Here is an 18,363-nt window from a genome sequence, read left to right on the forward strand (position 1 = left end):
ATGTATCTTTCTTTGTTTTTTTAAATTTATTTGACAGACAGATCACAAGTAGGCCGAGAGGCAGGCAGAGAGAGGGGGAAGCAGGCTCCCTGCCAAGCAGAGAGCCTGATGCAGGCAGGGCTCGATCCCAGGACCCTGGGATCATGCCCTGAGCAGAAGGAGGAAGCTTTAACCCACCGAGCCACCCAGGTGCCCCTAGAACTATGGAAATGAAAAAGACTTTTTCCCTTTTCTCAAACAGCTCAGTCTATGAGAGAGGGTAGAAGAAAATAGATAATTACAATGCGGTTCAATAAATTCTGTATTAGAGATATTCAGTGTTCTATTGAATCAGAGAGGAGGGGTGCCCAGGTTAAACTGAGTAAACTGGATTACTCCGGGGAAGAAAACAAAAATAGATCACCCACACTACTTGCCGCAAGAGTTCTTAGATTATTGCACGTTTACACAAAATGAAGAGTGTACTTTGCTTCTGAATAAAAGTACACTTTACAGAGCACTCTGATTTATCTAGAAGGGTCTCTGCATTGATTGAATTCATCAAAAAGCTGCAGCCATGACATACTTACTTATGCAAGTAAGTTCCAAGGGAATCAGTGTTTGCCTGTGGGATCCAAGTTGGGGTTTCCCTCTTTTTTCTAGGCCCCACTCAATGGCCATAAAATAAGGGAAGGGACATTTTTTATTTTTTCAAACTGCCTATTAACCCAAACTAAATGAACTGACTTATTTGCCATTGGATTTATTGTCACCCTCTTGAGCCACAGAATAGTTTACACACCCCGATTTTCTTTTATCTAAACTTAAATTCAAGAACAGTAGGAAGGAGAGAAAAAGATTTGTGTGCATGTGTCATATGCAAAGTAAAGACTAAGGCAGAAAATTGAGGGAAGAAAATATTAGGATAAAAATTGAGAAAAGAATTTTATAATTTTTGTTGTCATATATACATAAAAAATTGAGAAAGGAATTTTATTATTTTTGTTGTCATACATATGTATGACAACAAAAATAATAAAATTGCTTTATTATATATATATATTATATATAATATACTTATATATATATAAGAATTCTTATCAAAATTTACCTCTAGATTTCTTTTTCTTCTTTTTAAAATATAAAGGTGGGCTATCTTATAGTTTGTGCTCTCCTTGCCAGTCTCCCCCAGTTGTTAAGTCTGGCCACATAACTATTGCTTATTTTACCGAGTTAGAAGTCCCAGGCTAGAAAGTTGCTCAGTACAATGTGCAAGCAAAGATCACCAGCGCTAGGAGGCTGATCTTCACATGTCTTGCTGTCTCCCGTTCTGCTGTAAAATGATTCTTTAGTACAGCTTATACTGCAGAAAAAAGTAGAACTGAGATATGTATATGCCTTTTCTGTCACTACAGAGTCAAACATGACTGAAATGTTCGTTTGTTCATTTATTAGATGGCCTTAAATCAGAGAAGATATAAAATCATTCTAGTCATGAAATACTCAATACTTAATAAGGACATTTAAGTCTTTTCATATGCTTTTTAAGAGAAATGTAATTTTAGGTAACCATAAAGCTGAGGCAAGGGTAGTGGGTTCTTAAGAAGGCACTTATGATCACTGCAGAGGTAGACCAAACTGAAGGTGCCAGGCTGTGTCAAAGGTCCATGTGGTGACAGCAGCAGGAGCCCCTGCAGAGAATATGGGTCATACACACTGGCTTACACAAGAACAATGAGAAAAATATGCCACCGGGTGTGGGTTTTAACATCTGTAATGATTACTGAAAGCTTCTTTGAAAGTGAGAATTTTTAATTACTTTATTAATTATTATATTCCATTAAAAGGCTTTAGTCATCCATAAATACCATGATACAATATGTGTGTGTATATATGTAAAAATATACCCACTGAACATGCTGTGAGAGGTATAATAGTGTTTGGAAATCTATGCCACTTGAAATACACTTTGATATAAAAAACAACTAATCAGAAGCATGAAAAACAGTGTTTTAATAAGAGCCTATTGCAGATTCTGGAATGATTGTTGCATGCATGTCCCGAGTCATGTTGGACTTCTCCTTCAGTTTTGATTGGAGTAACGTGTGTTCCACAACGCCAATTCTGATGTCCATCTGAACCGTTTCTTGCTTCAGCTTTGTTAAGCTCTGTTTAATCTTTACCAAGGGAGCTGCAGAATGAAAATAACATGCAATAAAAATGTTCATTTGGAGTATCAGTGTATTACAGAATTGCATGACATTTTCCTCATTTTGTCTTAAGCCAAAAACAGGGTTAAAAACACAACCTACAACATACTGACATTCACATGGTTTTGCTGTGGTATTTTAAATACCTGAGATTTTTAGGATGTGAAATGATGCAGCATTTGAGCCGAGGTTAAATTTCCTTCCTTTTCTTGGGGAAGAGGTGCTAACGGGGTATTTAAGGATGTCTTTAATAAATTTTATGAGCTAGAATATTTGTCTGAAGGAAAAGGGATACAATGGGAGAAAAAAAGGAAGAAAGAACTACCTGAGAGATAGAGTTAATGGGTTCATTCAAACATAGTACAAAATCTCTATATGTCCCCTTTTGGATAATCACTCAGTTTATATCAGAACTCTGGAAAATCTTTCTAGAACACAGAAGGGCCTTAGGCAATAAACCAGGCCATGTCAAAGTGACTAGCTCATGATGGAGCATGATTACTAGAGGATTATTAATTCTTCTCTATTTGACCCCTCTGCCAGTCGGGTCCACTGCGGGAGAGGAAGATAAACAAAGGTCACCCCATTGCTGCCTTCATGCCATTTGGGCACACACTTAGTGCTCTTTTGCACATAACGTGGAATAATGAAGCTCATTTGAGAAAACAGCAAATATTGTTTTTTTTTAAAATAGGAATAACAAAGTGTATATTTAAGTATTTCCCACTCTATCTCTAAATCAACACAGTTAGAATCAAAAAATCCTAAATAAGGGTAAAAAAATATGATTCTCCTGAGGTGATTAATGAGGAAAATAGTATATGGATTATCAGACATCATTTTTGTGCCACATATCTACCTCTCCTCAAACTCATTTTAAAAAGCAGACTCCTGATTTATGAATAACATTTTGTTAAATAGATTTCCTGAGAAATACTCTCCTCTTGCTCATTTTCCCCTGAGGATGAGTGTGTACTCACCACCGTCAGTCATGCTGCTGCCTTTTTCTTCCATTTCTTGCTTTACCTTTTCCAGTTCTTCTGTCACCTTTAATTGGAAAAAAAAAAAAAGTTTTCACACGCTCTGGATTTTAATAAACTTTCAAAATCATGGAATGATGTGTTAAGGAAATTTAGATCTAATACATCTGTAAAGGGACATAAAAATATAAGGAGTCTTCTGGACATAATCTGAATAATAACATAAAATAGGCAGACACTCTTGATCTTCTGAGAGTGCTACGAACATTAAACTTCACCAAATGACATTCTCAGGTTGTCACATGACAATAAAAAAACGATCTGAGTTGTCGTTTTAGGCATCAGACATGCAAACCTTGCAGTTATCTCCTAGCATCTACAGTGTCAGTCCTTTCTTTTTCTTTTCTTTCTTTAGAGAGAGGGGGGGGGTGATGGGGGCAGGGAGGGACAGAGGGAGAGGGAGAGAATCTTAAGTAGACTCCATGCCTGACGCGGGGCTCCATCTCACAATCCTGAGATCATGACCTGAGCAGAAATCAAGAGTAGGATGCCAAACCAACTGAGCCACCCGGGCACCCCAACTATGCCAGTCATTAATAATGAGTCATTAATTAAAACCATACACACATCCTGAGAAGATTTTGGATTTCTGAGGCTTACTAGTTATATTTCTTAATATTATAGTTTTATAAGAGAAGATGCCATCTTTTCCTCTATAGGATGCTAAAAATAATGTTTATACCATATGGCTGTAATATAAAAATATTCCAACTGCTTTTTTCCAAACCATGAGCTCCAAGAGGCATATTGTGCTGTCATATCGGCTCCTATCTGTACTCTACGTCATACTCAAAATTATACTACTATAGCCTCTATCAGCAAAATTCCATACTGGCATATTATCTTTAAAAAAGTTAAAAATATTTTTATATGACCTAGAACTAAGCCATAATTATTGTAACTTAGTAGGCTTTATTTTTATCATACTGGTGAACAAAAACTTCCTTGGGAATAAAGTGCTCATCCAAGTAAAGCAAATTAATTTTTTTTAGGCACCTGCAATGTTACAACTGGGGATAACTACCTCCTCCAAAAGAACTAAATGGGTCCCTGGACTCCCTTCAAGTGTTAATTTACTTAACGTAAGTGAGCACTTTACTTCTTTCCACATAACATTCTATTTGCCTAGAAGCACCACAGGATTAGAGTCTAAATATTACTAAAGTTATATTTTTAGTATTCTAAAATAACTATTTATGCCTCAAATAATCTCTATAAAAGAAGCTTAATTTTATTATATAGAAAAAGTCTGGGACAATTACACTGGATTTTCACCAAAGATAATCTTGTTCATTGGCTATTGACCTTGTTGTAAGATTTTTTTTTTCCTCTCAGCTCTTCAGTAAAAAACTGGAATATATATTAGATCTTATTCTCTTACATGATGTTGAAAGTCAATATAACAATATATGCAAATATTTCACAAGTTCTCAGAGGGAAAGGGTTACAAGCCACTTCCAGTTTGTGGAGAGAAATACTCAGGATCACATACATCAGCAGCAATCAGGAAAAACAAATCTTACATCTTACAGACTAACATTAAAATCTGTGTAAGACATTTAAGCCAGTGCTTTACCTACTCTTCTATATATTAATCATAATTATTAGGTTTTTAAAAAGATTAAGGAAGGTTATAAACATGCTAATATTATCAGCAGGTTCTGCGTTGAATTTAATAAAACAACTTCAGGCATTTTATGGAAACAAACAGCATATAAATACATAATTGAGTCACTGATAAGGAAACTAGGGATCTTCTCTTTAAAGAAAAGGACTTAAAGCCATGGGAAGCAGTTACTGAAACAAACAGCACCCGGCTGTAGCTGTATGAAACCGCCCGGGCCCCGCACGGCCTGGGCTCAGCTGATGGGGAGAAGAGAGCAAGAGCAAAGTGTGTACCTCAGACAGGAGCCTGGTCCTTTCCGTTACTCCACCGTTACCCTGCTGGTATCGCTCCCTCGCCTAAGGGAGAAAACATTTTGTTTAATGACAAATTCAAAACAGAAGCAGATTACTTAAGTGTGACCCCTTTGTGTCTGTAATTTCTGCATATAATTTTATGACACCCCCTCCATTTGTGAATACATTTGTGAAAGTGACATTTAACTGTAGCTGTTTTATGTCCCTAATAGACACCATGTATTTAAACCAAGGCACTATAAAATGATAAACTACCTTAACCTTCATATACTGACTGTGTAACTCACACAGGCATGGTTCACAATAAAAACTGTCCTCAGCTATTCCTACACAGTTTAGGAGAGTAGCTCTTGGTCGATCTAATTTGCATGCAATGCAGAGAAAACGAGTTCTAAAAAATCAATCATAATAGAGCATCAGGATGAGCAATTAATAAGGATTAACAAATGGTATGACAGTACAGAATATGTTCTTGGGAACTAATCTAACAATTCTTTAATATCAATGTTTGACAGATACACAGTGGCTTCAATCAGGGTCTTTTACAGCATTTTGAAAGTAAAACATCCATGAGTAGATGTGTCTGTGAGGGAATACTTTGTTAAATAAATAATTAAAAAGTGAAAATTATTTTGTTTGGTCTTTGAGAACTTCTGAAAGTGCAGAGGTATCTCAAGTTCATTTCCATTTTATTCCCATTCTTCCAACCTTGTTTGCCAAAAGAAAAAAAAAGTCTTTACCTGACACTTGCAAGTGTTTTTACTAGTCTTCCTCAATATCAGGAAAGAGGGGGCATAACTCCCAAGGAAAGCCTTTAGATCCCTACTGGGGTACAAAGAACTGCTGCTTTCAAAGGCTGAAGGTTTTATTTTTTTGGTTGAAATTCTAAAACCTTGAAAGGATTAAAAAATTTGCTCATTAAATTAATTAAACTGCTTGTCTTTGAACGTGTCGTGCTTTCATATTCTTTATTATGTGGCTGTAAGTCATTAAGGCAATGATGTCTTTTCCTACTGACACATGTAAATGCATACTATTCTTTTCCTCCTACTCCGAGGGTAAATTAACAGCAGACTTAGAAACAAAACCAGGTGTCCTGATACTCCGTTCCTGTTCTAAGCAATGTTCCCCAACAATACATGCCTTCATTATTTAAACCAAAGAAGAAATGCATTTAAAGACTTCCAGGAGATAATTTCTATTACACGTAACACGGAGATGGCAAGTGCTCCGGCCTCACGTGGCTTCCTGAAGTGGGCAGAGAATCCATGTGTTGCTGTTTGTAAAAGGCATTTTATGATTCACAAATGCAAAGTGCTGTGTCACGTCTGGGAAATGGTGTCATCAGCTGAACTAAATCTCAGATATCATTCCTAAGTTACCTCACTCAGCTGGGCTTGAGCTGCACGATATTCTTGAACCAAGTGCTCAAGCTGATTGTTGATGTACTTTTCTCGGCTGCCGATCTTTTCCAGAGTCCTGCTAATTTCATTATGAAGTTTATCCAAAAATCCCTAGAAATTCCATAGGATTTTAGTAGATAAAAGAATTCACAAATATATTTCTTAAGAATAGTATAAAACAGGCTAAATCTCCTTCAATTCAGCCCACAAATTCTCAACTGGTGAAAAGGAAGTTAGCTTGAGATTTTCAATAGCAAAAGAATTCTGTAATGAGAAATAATTCAGTCATACTTAGCAGAATGTTAAAATAAAAAAGCACCTGGTAGTGTTAGTCAATTCATTAGCTCTTATGCATATCTAAATTGTACATGAGTGGAATCTGCTTTATATAAAGTTCGTAATCAAAGTAGGTAATGGAATAACAAGACTTTTTTATAGCACAGTTCAAAGATGACTAGAATGCTCCCTTTGGAGGTAAGTCATGAAATTTATAGTTCTAGCCTGGGACCCGTAACTTCTCATTCCAACTTTGCTTCCTATGGCATCCTCCAAAAGAGTCCTTATTTCTGTCAGAGAAGCAAGCCTGGGGAAGTTGTAGTTTCTAAGCATTGCTGGCCTGGTGCTCTGTTACCCCATGGGATTCAGAAAGGAAAGAATGACGAAATGTTTCTCTAATATGTATAGATATATATAGAGAGAGAATCTAATATACATTAGATTTAATCTAATGTATATTAGAGAAACACTCCATCATTCTTTTCTTTCTGAATATATTGTATAATTGTATAATAATACACAACTATATATATTTTACAATATACATAATGTATACAATTTGTATATTGCACAATTTACACATATAGTGTAGTTATATAGTATACATACATATTAGAGATATTTATCTTTCTCTGTACTAGGTATATATTATACTGATTTGATATAAAGTTACTTTTCTTTAGTTTCAGTACTTTAGGGCTGTTGAAATATAATACGGTACATTCAATCTATAAACTCCTCAAAGGCAAGGATTGCGCCTTTTTTTTAAAAAATTTTCATGTTTTCCTTTAACAGGTGTTCAACAGATGAGTAGATGTACATTGATTCACTTGAAATAATTCACATACCTTGGTCTCCTTTAGAGCAGATTCTATTCCACTTTTGTGTTGGTGCATTTGGTCAACATGGATTCTCCAATCCTATAGGCATAAGAGCATAACAGGAACAAGTAAAGTACACATTTCCTTCTTTCCTCTATGTTTTTGAAGTTGTATTCTTCATTTAATTACTTTGGTTGCTGCCCTATTTCAGGTAGGAAAGTCCTATAAATAGCTTGCAATCAGATTATAAAGAAATACGTGTAGAGCACTTTAGGATTAAAGGTTCTAAATAAATGTAAATTATTTTATGTGTTCACAGAGTGATGTCTGACAATTTGAATATAAATTATTTCTGCACTGCTGGTGGTTAATATTTATGACTACCCATCAAAATGAAAAAAATATATAATTACTAGAAAAGAAATAGTTGTTTAAATAGTAACAATTGCAAGAAGCAACTCTCAAATCAAGTATCATATATCAAGTATTAGTTTGTCCTCTGAAAATTAAGATAGGGCCCTCTTCTTCAGGAAGACTTCTCTTTCTGAAAAAAGGAAATCTATAATGATTATTAGAGTTCATATATTTTGAGATATATCGCATTACTACTAGGCTGTGTGCATATTTAAAATCAATGCCAACATTTTAATTTCTTACAAGATATCTTCAAAATCTTTTGGTTTACATTAATAAAGGTAACGATTTTAAGACTGGAGAAATACCCAGGATGAGAAAAAATATGGTAAGTTAAAGTAATGGAACCAGGATATTCCTCAATTATACATATCTGTTTGCATAGCCTGATGCTCCACTTTGCTATCTACACTATTCTGTGATACATAAATACACTGTGAATTTTCCTCTTCTACCAATTCCTTAACTTTGAAACATGGGCTAGTGACTACCGGGTGAAAAAGCAAGCTAGGGGTACTTCACACATACCAATGATAAAATTACATTATGTTAAAGAACCTCAAAGAGCAACTAGGCTCACCCTTATCATTTCACAGGTAAGCAAGAGGCCCTGTGAAAGAAAGTGGCACACCCGGGGCACACCCAAACCCACATGGGTAGTGGTGCACCTGGCTCAGAAGCCAAGTGTATTAATTCTCGCAGACCACATTTTGGCAGGTCAGAGTTAATAAAAGGAGCAACTGGCTACTTGATACCGGTGCAGGTGCTAGAGCAGAGAACAAATCAGCACTTCCTTTTGTCCATAAGCATTTTTCTGTCTCATGAGCAAAAAATATCTCAGAATATGAGAGCTGGAAAGGACCTTAAAGATCATCTACTCATCCATTTAACAGTCACCTGGTGAAACATTTTCATTTTACAGTTGAGGGGACTGTTCATCACCCGTGACTATGACTAGACAGATCTGGCAAGGAAACAGGCCTCTCCAACACAGCCAGTCAACACTGGAATGGGGAGGAGAGGCTACTGGCTGGCCTGCTGCAGCTGGACCAAATACGTTACCTAAGCCTCAAAATGGAAGACTGGTTAAGCCCAAGCAAGCATCCTTAGGAAAGAAAATGAACCTAATAAGTATCATTATATTAGTAATTTTTCCAAAACAGTACTCGTCCGGACTGATACCAAAAAACAAAAACAAAAACAAAACAAAACCTTCATAAGCTTAACAAAACACCAAGTGTAAGTATTTCTACAGTCTCGGTGTCTGTAGATATATACATGTATAAACACATACATATATACATATGTATACTTTGTATCTATTATTTTATTTATAGTAATTGATGTGTCTAATAGTTTGTGTTCTGCTTTTCCTATGCAGCCTTATCTTTTACCATTACATTTTTTTCATGTTCTGATAAAGTATTTCGAGAGAATTAAGCATGCCTGACTCATTTATGTGTAACTATGATAACTTACATTGATGTTAAACTCCATGGAGGAGCTGGCATTTCAGTGCAAGCTTGAAGCATTAGTAGCATTTCAACAGGCTGGAAAGTAGTGGGAGAGGAAGGGTATTTTAGGCTGAGGGAGTAACTAGAACAAGAAAAAAAAAAAAAAACCCAGGAAATATATAGGGAACAAGAGCCCAGGATGGCTAGAATATAAAACACAAAGTTCTTGGGGCAGGGTGGGGCGGAGAGGGTGAATCACGAAGAAGCAAAGCCGGAGAGGTAGGTTAAGTTAGGTGGAGGGCTTTAACTGAGGACTGTGGATTTTATCATGTGGACAATGGAGAGCTATTAAAGATTTTTGGTTTCAGTTTTAGGACAAGTTAGTGTTTTGAGAAAGTAACAGAGGGAAGAACTAGAAGGCAAGGAAGAATTAGAATTAGACTGAAGGCAGGTAGGCAACCAGTTAAGAGGCTGTGTAATGGCCCACGTTAACATTAGCAGTAGAGCAGCGCTTGTGAGAATGAAAGAGAAGAGATGGATTCAAGGGACATCATAGGGACAGAACTACCAGGACTTGAGGACTAAGGGCAAGTGTGGGGTGGCAGAAGTAGAGATGGGGTGGTAGAGAGGTGTCTTTAACGTTTCCAGTCTTAGGGACGAAGATATTAGTAATATCACAGTGTGAGAAGAAGATTTCAGGGACCCAGAAATACTGAGGATTTGGTTTGGGACTTTTTAATATGATAACCCCCTGGGACTTATTTATGTATTCTTACTGCCTTTTAAAGTGAAAAGCTAATAATGATTTATAATTATCTGGCGCATAAATCTGAATGTTTTATTAAAATCTAGATGGACACATTTCCTGATGTATAGTTATTAAAAAAAAAAAAAAGCCTTAAAGGTGTTCTAACCTCTTAACCCAGCAATTTCACCTCTAGAAATTATTCCCAAGGAAATATATGGGGATATACATAAAGAGGAATGTACAAGTTCTTTGTAAAACAGCTCTCTAAATAGTTAACTCTCTAAACGTTTAACAGTAGAGGACAGTTTAAACTAATTTTGTGATATCCATTTCACCACTAAAAATAATGCAGTAGGATACCATTTTTATAAAGCTCAAAATGAAGCAAAGCTCAATGATACATTAAAATGCTAAAAAAGAGGAAGAGGAGGAGGAGGAAGTGGAGGAGGAAGAGGAAGCAGAAGCAGCAGCTAAAGACAATATATGATACACAAATTGAGGACAGCGGTTCCCCATGGGAGGCAAAGGGCAGCAGCAGAGGAGCACCCAGGTAATTTCAAGGGCATGTAATGGTCTAGTTCTCAAGTTCAGTAGTGGGTTCACGAGTGTTTGTTTATATTACTGGGCTCCATAAATATATATGTATTGCATATCAAAATGTTAAATTCATGTTTTCAATAGAAATTTATTCATCAAAAATACAGGCAAACAACATAAAGTGGAAACACATTCCCCAAAGAATATCCTATTAGGTGTCCAATTTAGTAAAAATTAATATTTGTGTATATTTGTGTGTGCATGCATATATTAAGCCAGGAATTTGGATATCGATGTTTAGAATTTCTTCTTTATCCTTCCAAAATTTTCCAAATTTCTTGCCAGAGAATTTTTAATCATCACTTTAATCATCAGGGGGAAAAAGTCTGGATGCCCAAGTAGTTCTTGAAAGGGGTTTAATACAGTTACAGCAGGAAGTATAAGTGATCACATTTGTAACATTTTAAAAACATGAATATAAAAAGGCAAAACAAATAGCTTTTAAAAAACTACAATGGAAAAAAAAAAAACTACAATGGAGATGGTTAAAAAGTTTACAAAGGTTTGTGGTAAGAATGAAGAAGTGATGAAGGACTTGATCCCCAAAATGCTAGCAATCCTTATATTGGTAGAGAATCCATTAGGTTATAATGCACTTTTATATACATTTCCTTATTTGAGACTCACAAAGGTTTGGAGTGCTATGTCAATTTGTCATCCTTCTTTTTCACTTCTACCCTTCCCTGTGAGAGGGTTATGTGATTTGTGGACCAGTTGTGGGAGGAGTATACTTCTCTGCTCCATTGATGCTGGCCTTGGCCATGTGATTCTCTTTGGCCGGTGGAACAGTGGTGGGTGTGGCCTATGCCAGGACTGTGCAGATGGTGTAAGAGGCATCCATCAGCCCCCTTTCCCTTTCTTTCTGCCATTATAATAGGCATGCCCCACATAGGGGTTATACTTTCAGCTTGGGCCTGGGAATAAGAAATATGAAACACAGCAGGGCTAGAGCCACAGCTGAGTCACACATCAGCAGACACGTATCTTGAGTGACAGTATATTTGTTGTTATTATAATTATAAACCACTGTGATTTGGGCTTGCTTTTGATACAGAAAAACTGACTATATATACGTATTATATAGGAGGAAAACCAAGAATCAGGCAAATTAAATGACCTTTCTGAGGTTTCATGTCTGGAAAATGGAAAGCACTCTCAGATCAGTGCATTTTCCACGTACCATAGGCTGATTTTCTTTATGATAAAATGAACTACCACAGAGTATCTAAGGTAAACCAATAATTTTTTTGTTATATACCAAGTGAGACCACTCCTCTCTGTAGATGTTGAGTTTTTCACTAATCCAGCATGTTTCCTCTCTCTGAGGAAATGAGAAGACATAATGAAGAAGTATATCATTTCTTTAGGCTATTTTTAAAAATCCTTTCATACAAAATCTTATATAATTCTGTCACCTCTGAGGTAGACAGCAAAGTGACTATTGTAACCATAACCTCCTTTCCACTCCAAGCTTTTGAATGCCAAATTATATTCTCTCCCTTTTTCAAAAACTGGAGAATTGCGATGCCTTGTCAGGTGAGTCACAGCATACCGTAAAGTCAAAATGTAGGAGATCCAGCTGCAGCCATTAAGGTGACCAGCAAGACTACAAGGATCTCTGGGTTTTACTTCAACAGCACAACCCCTGAATGACTAACTTTACATATTATGCACAGACACTTGGTTTCTTTGTCTGGATCCCCAACTCAATGCTCCAAGCTCCTCTCTGAAACTGCTGCGGAGGGAGAGACCGACACACGAGCTAGAGGTGGTAAATGGAACTTTTATCTGTATATACGTTTCACTAATTATACAACTCATAAAGTGTCAAACTGTCAGTCCCCCCCCCCGCCCCCCCAAGTTTGAGCTTCTGAATAGAGAGAGGCGGAGAGTCAATGGAGTCCTGATAGAACAAAGCTGAGGAAGGCACTCTGGTGTATATTGGGATGTTTTTCCTGGGCTCAGGAAATGTCCATGCCAGAGCAGTGGAGTTTCATAGTCTGTGGCTCTAGTGGCACCTTTGCTTCAGCCCCCAAGGGCGGGAGCAGGGCCCCAAGGCTCAGATGTATTTTGAATTTCTTTCCATCACAAAAATGCTACTTCTGCCATCTACTTTTCCTTTTCCCTCTATTCTTACTGGTTCTCCCCCAACTGTGTTATGAATAATTACTAATGGAATCTTAATTTAATGTTCTGTTTTTGCAGTTGTGTTTTAGTGAACATGACAATATGTACTAGGGTTTTTATGGGCTCCCTGCATTTAAGGGTCCTCACTGCATTTGTCTCATTGGGCCTCTATTTCACCCCTGAATTCACTTTCTCTGTGGATTTTCAAGATCACTCTGGTGAGGAAATCTTGTACCTCCATTTCACTGATTGGGTAACAAATTGAGGTGGTATGATTTTTACTATACCAATTACAAAATGAATAGGAAGCCAAATGTCTTTTCTCTCCCTTACAGATTTTCCATTACACTGACCTGCTTCCTTCATTTCCTTGCTTTGTCACCCAATTTCAATAAGGAGCACAAGAAATTGACAAATTTCCATTCAAGTTTGCACATTAAATAAATGTTTCTTAGCTCAGTTGTTTTGCTAAAGCTTAGATGCTATGGGAGGTTTGCTACTTCTAATCTGCTGTGGATGAACAGTCTGTTTAACCAACCTTGTTAGAATAATCTCTGAAACAACTATATGTAAGTTCCAAAGAAGGATTTATCGGATTCCCCTATAAATAAAATACATGAGCTTTAGTACATAGTTTTTTTTGATTTCTATTTTGGCTACTTAGGAACCTTTTCTTTTTCCTTCCTTGGTATAGAGTAGTTCTCCAATAGTCACATCCATTCCGAGATCCTTTTACACCTAATGATAGCTTCAATGTTAACATTCAAGAATGTCTAGTATGTGTCAGGCACTATGTTAAGCACTATCCATACATCATCACATTCAATTCTTTTAAAAACTCTCATAAGATGAGGAAATTGAGATTTAGCTACTTTAAAGTAGACTGCCCAATCTTATAGGCAAGTGAGCAGTAGAGCGCAAATTTGCAGAGACCATGCTATCATTACTTATCATCTCCCTGATGAAACGTAGCGAAGTATAACTAAAAATTTTAAAAGAGATGTTAGTTTCATTTGTAATATTTGAGTATTACCAAGAATGTGTTTATGTATCAATTATATAATAAAAAAAGAATTTAAAAGTTTTAGGATAAACAGATGCAATTAAAAATTCTCTCACAAAGGGGGCACCTGGGTGGCTCAGTGGGTTAAGTAAGCCTCTATCTTTGTTCAGCTCAGAATATGATCCCAGGGTCCTGGGATTGAGCCCCGCATCAGGCTCTCTGCTCAACAGGGAGCCTGCCTCCCTCTCTCTCTCTGCCTGCCTTTCTGCCTACTTGTGATCTCTGTCAAATAAATAAATAAAATTCTTAAAAAAAAAAAAAAATTCTCACAAAGAAATACCCAGACCCAGACAGCTTCATCAGTGAATTTTTCAAATATTTAAGGAATAACAACAACTTTACACAAATATCAGAGACAGAAAATAAATAAATAAATAAATAAATAAATAAAATAGAGAGAGAGAGAGCAATTGCCAACTGGTTTTTATGAGGCCTAGATAGCATTACACTAAAACCTGACAAAGACACCTAAAAAACAGGAAAAATTACAAATCAGTATTTTTTGCAAACATTGATATAAAAGTTCTCAACAAAAAAAAAAAGGGTGCCTGGGTGGCCCAGATGCTTAAGCGTCTGCCTTCGGTTCATGATCCTAGGCCCTAGGATCAAGCCCTGCATCGGACTCCCTGCTCAGCGGGAAGCCTGCTTCTCCCTCTCCCTCTCCTGATGCTTGCGTTCCCTCTCTTGCTGTGTCTCTCTCTCTGTCACATAAATTTTTTTTTTAAAAAGTTCTCAACAAAATACCAGCAAATAGAATCCAGTAACATATAAAACAGATAATATATCATGATTAAGTTACATTTATTCTAAAACGCAAGGTTAGTTTGATACTCAAAAATCAATAAGTATAATCCACCATAGCAAGAGAGGGAAAAAAAGAGGAAATAAATCACATGGTCCTCTTAATAGATGAAGAAAAAAAATCATTTGAAAAAAATGTAACATCCATTCATAATGACTCTAAGCAAACTAGAAACAAAAGGAAAGCTCCTTAATATAGTAAAGGCAAATAAAGTCATAAAGTTAACATCATACTTACTGGTAAAATTGAAATATTAAAAGCTTCCCTAATACCACTATATCCAACATAGACAAAAATTCTTAACCACTATATAAGGCAAATTTAAAAATTTAAAAATCTTTAAAATTTTATTTATTTATTTATTTATTTATTTATTTATTTATTTATGAGAGAGAGAGAGAAAGCAGGGGGAGCAAGAGATAGAGAGAATCTCTAGCAGACTCCACGCTGAGCATGCAACCCAATGCAGGGTTTGATCCTATGACCATGAGATCATGGCCTGAGCTGAAATCAAGAGGCTCAACTGACTGAGCCACCCAGGTGACCCCATAATTATTTTTATATACCAGCAATAAATAGAAAATAAAATCTAAAGAGATACCATTTCAGTAGTATGAAAGAACAACAGATAGATTAGGGCAATAAAACAGAGTGTCCAGATACAGATCCACACATAAAGGCTTTTTATCACAAAGCAGTGCACTGGTGAAAAAATAACCTTTTTATGAAAATGGGTATATATATATATATATAGATCTATCTATCTATCTATATATATATCTCCCCCAAATAAGTCTCGAGTTCTACCTTACTCCATACATAAGAAAAAATGCTAGATGAATCACAGAACTCGATGCCAAAAGTAAAGCAAATAAAGCTTCAAAAAGAAAACATAGGAGAATAACTTTATAGCATTAAGGTAAGCAAAGATTCTTAAAGAAAACAAATATTAGCCATGTTTCCTTCTTCCCCCAAAAAGGTCATATTGAGTATATTAACATTAGGCCACTGTTTATCATAATATACCAAGAAGAGTGAAAAGAAAAGCTAAAGAGTACATATTTGCAATACATATACCTGACAAAGGACTCATATCCAGAGTATAAAAATAATTTCTATAAATCAAAGGAAAAGCAGATAACCCAATAACAAAAGACAAGAGGATATCCAAATATCAAATATATGGAAAGGGGTTCGACTTCAGCAGTTGTTAGGGAAATGCAAATTAAAATGGCAGTGAGACTATAGCATAGCTATTATGATGACAAAAATGAAAAAGATTCAATACTTAATGTTGATAAAGATGCAGAGCAACTGCAAGTTTCATACCCTGCTGGGAGGCATATAAATTTGTATAACCACCTTCAAACACTATTTGGCAGGGTCTGCTAAGACTGAACATGTACATACCCCAGGACTTAGCAATTCCACACCTAGTAGAAATTCCAGTAGAAATGTGTGCAGATGCTTACCAAGAGACATGTACAAGAATTTTCAAAGCAGTATTATTTGTAATACTATAAACAATTCACATAAGCCCAGATGTGGGCTCCTCTGGAAGGGCATGACCTGGGCTAGGAAGCTCTCTGCCATCAAAGGCGCAGGCAGTTAGGGGTTGTCTGTCGACGACACACTGTGGCTGGGCAGCAAGTCCTTGCTTGTAAAGGGATCTGGACCTTTCATCTCCGTTTCAGTCACAGGGAGAGAGACGCAGTTATTAAGATTATAACTGTATCTGCAGTGGTAGGGAGGTAGGGCCAAGTGTGAGCGGCAGTCCAAAAGTGATCAGTCTCGAGATTTCAGTGTGGAATACTGATGTTCCTGTGACATGTTTAATACCCCATTCATGGTCAATGATGAAATTCTTTGGAAATCGGATGGTGGGAATCAGGTTAAGTGAAAAAAGCAGAGAAGACAGCTTGATAGAAGTGGCTGCATATGTCTAAGTTCACTGTAGCAAATGTTGCTGGGATAGGTCGATAATTCATCATGCTTTCAGTGCAAGGAAAAGAGCAGCAAATTTCCCTCCTCCACCCATAATACTACCTTCCCTAATAATAGAACATTATCTATATTCATTTTTTGCCACTTCGCACAAGTGGTTTTGCAATCTCTTCTTGTTCTAATCGTTAATTTGCGTCTTCACCATGGATCACGTTTGTGCACTTATTTGTGTATGTGTGTGTGAGAGAAAGAGAAGAGGAGTGAGCGAGAGTGTCCATCAGATATTTTTTTCATGAGACTGAATTACTTTCTGAATGAAAAATGCCTATCAGGTTGTGAGGTAATCATAGAACGTGGCTTTCTGAATTTTTTAATGTGACAGTTTTCTTTCATTGCCAGCAACTTAAAGTCTTCTCTGATACACACTTGTGTGAAAACATGATTTTTCTTTGTAAGTGTTTAAAGAACTAAACATACGACTTAGGAGTTGAGTTTGTATGTGTGATATATATTATATGTGTATATTTGTTGCAGGGAGTATGGAAATCCACTAGTGCTGGAAATGTGAGTTTCCTCAGGAAAGTTCCTGGTTCCTAGAAATTCCTCTTGTTGTAGAGAAGGATAAGACAGTGTGCACAGAGGGTAAGCAAAGGCTATCACAACAATCACTAATATTCTCACACCTGCCTGTAGTTGAACTAAAACTGGAGATCCATAATCTCTAAACCTTATTAGTTAAATAATTACATTTCTTTTTTTTAGATTTAATTTAGTTATTTTCAGTGTTCCAAAATTCATTGTTTATGCACTACACCTAGTGCTCCGTGCAATATGTGCTCTCCTTAATACCCACTACCAGGCTCACCCAACCGCCCACCTCCCTTCCCTGCAAAACCCTCAGTTTGTTTCTCAGAGTCCATAGTCTCTCATGGTTTGTCTCCCCCAATAATTTCATTTCTAATTGTGTGCTCAGAGATGTCTTTACTGACTACCATCTGTTCTAAAGTGTTTTCATACATTGACTCTGACTTATTATTCATGCTTCCTCCATCCACACCCCTTTTTTATAGCCACAAAATTCTCCTGAGTGAGGGTTTCTAGACTTTAGAAGGAATTACAAGCCCAAAGAGAGCTGGCAAGGCAGATGGGGAGTGAGTGGGGGCTCTTCTGTGAATGTAGGGGCACTCTTGGGCCAAATGAGAATGTACCTATTTCACAGGATGCTGAGTAACCGTGAGGCATAGCCAGAGAAGATAACCTTGACAGTCCCTCTCAACTTCAAGAATCCACTAACCAAAACCTTGATCTCCTACAATACTCAAAAAACAAAACAAAACAAAACAAAAACTGAAAAAATAAATAGAGCCATCTGCATATTTGAAGAACCAAGAAATCTAAATCATTACCTTGGCATAAGGAAACAGAATCAAATGTAATGGGATAAAGGCTATGGGAGTAAGTAAAATTTTTCCACATATTAAGAAATTTAATAATGAAACACAGTGATACTGAGAACTACTCTAGTATCATTGATTGGAGAAATGAAGCAAACGAATTAAAAAGTA

General features: G+C 36.5%; 1 protein-coding gene across 1 annotated transcript in view; it reads right to left on the reverse strand.

Moving 5' to 3' along the window:
- Nucleotides 1-1,773: 1,773 nt before the first annotated feature.
- Nucleotides 1,774-18,363, reverse strand: part of IFT57 (intraflagellar transport 57) — a 54,109-nt gene continuing 37,519 nt past the window's right edge. Inside the window, exons 7-11 of the mRNA XM_082697361.1 lie at nucleotides 7,677-7,748; nucleotides 6,532-6,663; nucleotides 5,129-5,191; nucleotides 3,170-3,236; nucleotides 1,774-2,170 (exon numbers count right to left, since the gene is read on the reverse strand). Of these exons, the coding sequence (XP_082553487.1) occupies nucleotides 1,992-2,170; nucleotides 3,170-3,236; nucleotides 5,129-5,191; nucleotides 6,532-6,663; nucleotides 7,677-7,748 (513 nt within the window). The 3' untranslated portion in view covers nucleotides 1,774-1,991. The remainder of the gene's footprint in view (nucleotides 2,171-3,169; nucleotides 3,237-5,128; nucleotides 5,192-6,531; nucleotides 6,664-7,676; nucleotides 7,749-18,363) is intronic.

Source organism: Mustela nivalis, assembly GCF_964662115.1.
Source record: "Mustela nivalis genome assembly, chromosome: 1".
Lineage (NCBI taxonomy): Eukaryota > Metazoa > Chordata > Mammalia > Carnivora > Mustelidae > Mustela > Mustela nivalis.